The following is a 5,115-nucleotide window of genomic DNA, read 5'->3' on the forward strand; positions in this document are numbered from 1 at the left end:
TGGAGAGGGGAATGAATCCGAAATAAAAACAAATCAATTCACGAGTGGGGAACAAAATTGGAATGCAAAAACATACACTATGGTGAAGAAACTCACCTTCTATGCACCCTTCTCCCCCCACGCTACCGATTTACATCGGATCAAGCATGAATCGGAAACCATAGGTGAGACGGATTTGGAGAGAAAAATCACATCTGAGAGAGATAGACAACGAACCTGGGGAAAGAGACGTGGGCAACAAAATAAACAGGTGTGGTTCCCAATGTTTGAAAAGGCCTCCAAGAAAAGCCACTCATCGCATCGTCCGTTCCGCAAGGATAACTTTGCTGACACCTGGGTCTGGTCTACAGGGAGCAGCTGAGAGAGACCAAAAGCGGTGCAAAAAGTATTTCTCCGTCTATCATGTTGCCCCCGCCGTGGTTTTCTTTTGCCATAGCATGTTGCTTCACTGCTGCTTCGCTGCGCTGCCATGTGAACCTGCAAATGCAGAACGGATAACCGATCTGAACCTGCATGCTACACGATAAGGGCATGCAGGCTTGAAATTTAGATTATATATATATATATATATATGATGACACACGGGGACTGTTTTATTAGCCCATTAAGATACGGACCAGATCGAGTTACAAGAGATAACAAATAACACAATTAGGGCATGAACAAATGCTAGGTGCTTATAGCTAGTTACTTAAGGAAAGAGAATATTAAATACTTAGATAAAAAATATAATTTTCAATGCAAACAATGACTATATGTGTTTAAATATGGTTATTAGCACTAATATAAGCAACGAATCTTAAATAAGCATATTATCCTCTACCAAAGCACCTGTGCTACTGCAGTTGAGAAAAAACCCCGATTTTTTTTCATAAACATCTCTAAGCATCACCCTATTGTACATGCTCTTAGCTGCCTTTGTTTATTGAATCATCAAGAGATGGAAGACCAACGAAATCAGATGAAAACTTGTTGTTTCACTTTCAATAGTTGAAAGTGGGAGAGGAACAGAAAAAGACTGAGCGCGGTGGCAGGAGGACTGCAAGAGTGGACGGCAAAAACACCCGTTAGGAAGGTGTTTCTAACGGGACGACTGAAAGTAAGGAGTCCCCGTAAAATGTAAATTCACTTAGATAACCACAATATATTGATGATGTCTAGATCAAGATGCAATTCACTCCACAATGTAACTTATGTCTCTCCAAACGCATGGATGCAAATAAAGGAGTGCAAGACGATTAAACGCTCAATAGACCCAAACGAATCATCCTACAAAACCACAATGCCTTCTCTACGAACTCCATCAAACCATACGCAAATATACAGCAACCAGACATGTCCCCCTTCTCCTACCTCGCCATCTTTTCGCTCGCGCTGACCTCCGCCACCGCCGCAGCAGCACCAGGCGACAGCGCCCCCGCCGCCGGGCCACCCAAGGTTGTCAGCACCCGCCAGCAGTTCCTGCAGGCGCACAACGAGGCGCGCGCCGCGGCAGGCGTGCCACCGCTTGCCTGGAACGCGACACTGCAGCTGGACGCCATGCGGTATGCCAAGGAGCTCCGGACCCGCTGCAACGCGCACCCGCTCGTTGCGTGGGGCACCGACGGCGTCTACGGCCTGAACCTCTTCAAGGGCACGGGGCGCCAGCCCACTGCCGAGGCCGTGGAGTCGTGGGTGGGCGAGGGGCACTGGTACGACCGCGGCACCGGCGCGTGCGCGGCGCCCGATGGGCGGAACTGCGGGGGATACACGCAGGTGGTGTGGCGCGCCACGACGCAGCTCGGGTGCAGCCGCCGTGTCTGCCGGAACAGCGTCGACACCGTGGCCGTCTGCGAGTACTACCCTCCCGGGAACGTCAAGAGCAAGCGGCCTTACTGATTCCATATATATATAGTCCATACATGCGCGAGGAAACGACGCGTGCCGTTTAACAAAATATGTAGTACCCAAGATCTCCATCGAATTGTGAACTTTGAGGCCATGATATGATGTTCTACATGAGATGAATGGTTAGAGGACCTTCTGTTGATCGATGCTTGTTCATGTCCAAAAGGGTCAACAACGACTCAATTCTTAGAAATACTGCATTTTGTTTTGGGGACAACACTTCTAAATTCCAATGTTACTCCAACGATGTTTCATGGATTTGGACAGGTAGTTACATTCTTGAAACAGTCTGGGAAGGCTGGAATTATGATTAAATTACTAGCAGAGGGTTCCATAAACCTATGATTAAATTATGTTGAAATTATCTTTTACCATTTGCTATAAGAAGTTTGTGGGTGTTCAAGAAACAGATGAGCTTTCACATTTCAATTTGCAAAAAATTCAGAAAGACCTTCACATATGTAGAAAATAAATTCAGACATGACAATGGGAAGGGTAGACACATTACAGAAACAGTCGTTGCTGCTACACCGTTTACTTCTGCTTTCATTGCTTGACTATCTGTGAAGAACGATGCACCCATCATTTGATCTCATCTTGCTAAGTCCCTTTCTTCTCAGGGGTGGCACTAGGCAACCACATCCCGTGTCAACGCACTTGCCATGCCTGCGGAAAACCCTGTGGCATTCCTCCTCACAGGACTGGGCGCCGCGCACTTCTCGCCCGGCGACAAGACCACCATTGTGCAGTTTTTGCCCTTCGCCAGCACCTTCGGCGGCATCTCTGTGGGTCTCAACACAAAATAGGGCGTCAATCGAGTGAATGTGGAGCGTGCCAAAATGTCTATAAACCTATTTTAATGGCTTATTTGGATGTGTGTATTTGGATCCAAAAATCTGAGATTATGTTTGGATAAAAAAAGTCCACAAGGAATCGCGCATATTATTTGGCAAGACCACAAGGTGGACCGAGATCAAAATTATTAACGTCCGAAGTAAATGCTAAAAAATTCTAGAGCAATCATCGCGATCAAAACTGGAACAAACATTTTTTGTGGCAAAAAGTTGACATAAAATAATTGTTACAAATGCCATAGAATGCTGAGAAATGCATATATGCATTTATTTTGTAGTGAAGGTAATTTTCATCGTTTATGGAATCAATTTATGGTAGACAGCTCGTACCAAATCAATAGAAACTAAATGATATTTATATGTGTCCAGACTAAAGAAAATTTACAGCTGTGCTGATATTCATATACACCAGAAAATTTGAGGTTATATTTAGTCTTCATTAAATATGGATGGTCTTGAATGTTGCATTGCAAGCCTCGTGTGTTTCCCCCTTTACAACAATGTGATCGTTGTATTTCTTTTATTTGTTCTCTCATTTTTTTTTTTAACTCCGTCCAATTCCAAATAAGTGATGTTCTAGGTTGCTTGTAATCAAAATATCTAACTTTGACTATCAATACCCCTCTACGTATTGAGATCGAACATTTCAAATGATATGAGTACATTTGTCTGTGATATAATATTATAGCTTTTGGTATACTTTAGAAATGTCTAAATAGAAAATGATGATCCAACGTACGTTTTGTGGATGGTAACGATGTCAAAAATTTCACTTTTGTGACTGAATGGAGTTCCAGTTCTGCCAATAATTTCGTGTTGGGCACCAAATTGCAATGTAGAGGTACGATTGCTTCACGGGCTCAGATAGCTCCATATTTTGATAATGAGGTTCCTAAATTCTATTTAGTAGTAGAGGCCACTAAGGATAGCATTGGACACTTAGGTTCGTGTACCCGTAGGTCCTACGCTTGATGGATTTAGGTTTAGGTTCTATGTTCCGCCAATAGGTCCATTGGGTTGGGTTAGGTTCGAGTTTCAATTTTTACACACGAGTGCCCATCAAGTCACCGAAACACTAGATTGTAGCCTAGTCGACCACACAATGACAACACACATCCTAACCCTTGTTTGCCTCCTCGCCTCATCAGCCACCGCCAAGTGCCCACGCCACCGCCGCCTCATGTCGCCGGTACCATCTCCTCGTGTCGCCGTAGCCTAGCATCAACGTTGTCGATGCCTTGCCTCGCGCCGCCACTGCTACGTGCCCATGCCATCGCCGCCTTGCGTCACCGTCACCTCGCCTCGCATCAACATCGTCATCTCCTCATGCCGACGTCACGTCACCTCACACCGGTCAATCCATGCGAGCGCCAGATCAAAACCTGCCAGGCACCTGGTGGGTGCGTGTTCGGGTGCCAGTTTTCACCCGTTTATCATTTTGGGTTCGGGTCATGTTAAGACTTACGGTTTTCTGGTCGAGTATGGTTTTGCTCCACCTAGACCTAACTCAATCCGTTGCCATCCCTGTAGGCCATGAAGATGGTAAGGTGGAGTATGATTCATATCCCTTCAGGATGACTCAATGGCCTTGCTTGTCACCTCTTACTTTTACTGTTAAACTAGTAAAATGGTCCAATGGTCCATGTATTTGTGTGGCTAGTTTTGTTGATAATTACTTTTGCACTTATTTGAAATGGTCAAATGTCTCTAAATGCACTTCTTATTAATGTAAGTGTAGCGTAGTTTAAGAATGATTATGTGCAAATTATTTGAAATTTGATCAACCGGTTTTCTTAAACATGATATTATATAAGGTACATTGTTGGACATGATCCCAATGTAGGAAGACATTACTGCCCAGCAGCCGTGTTAATATTGCACAATTTGTTGCACTCTTTGATCAATTACAAAATGTGATGCCGCCGGTGGATTCTCTATTTCGAAATCGTCCAATACTCCGATTCAATCTATTGAGAAACTGCTGCTACCAAGTATAGTTCAACGATCGCTTGAGAGAATAATTGCAAAAGGAAACATAAGAGTAGGGAAAAAACTATCTGTTCTTTATTTATCTGTCTTTACAATGAGGGGTTACCCCCTATATATAGTGTCAAAACCCAAAAGAGATAGACTTGAATCTTTTAAGAGATCGAATTGGGCTCACATTCGGTTGTGAAACTCTAGGTTTCCTAACACTCTCCTTGGACACTTCTCGTGAAATGCATGTCTCATCAAAACTCTCAAAATCCAGTGGGAAAAATTAGGAAAAGAGTACATAGCTCATGACATTGTCACACGATTGCCTCATTAAAAACCTTATCATGAGAAACTTCAGGAAAACTCATTTAAGTAAAAAAGAGTACAATCCATCCAA

General features: G+C 43.8%; 1 protein-coding gene across 1 annotated transcript; it reads left to right on the forward strand.

The window, feature by feature from the left end:
* Positions 1 to 1,335: 1,335 nt before the first annotated feature.
* Positions 1,336 to 1,878, forward strand: LOC133887867 (pathogenesis-related protein PRMS-like). Its single transcript, XM_062327861.1, has one exon. The coding sequence runs from the start codon at positions 1,336 to 1,338 to the stop codon at positions 1,876 to 1,878; it is 543 nt and encodes a 180-aa protein (XP_062183845.1).
* The last annotated feature ends 3,237 nt before the right edge of the window (positions 1,879 to 5,115 follow it).

Source organism: Phragmites australis, chromosome 13 (assembly GCF_958298935.1).
Source record: "Phragmites australis chromosome 13, lpPhrAust1.1, whole genome shotgun sequence".
NCBI lineage: Eukaryota > Viridiplantae > Streptophyta > Magnoliopsida > Poales > Poaceae > Phragmites > Phragmites australis.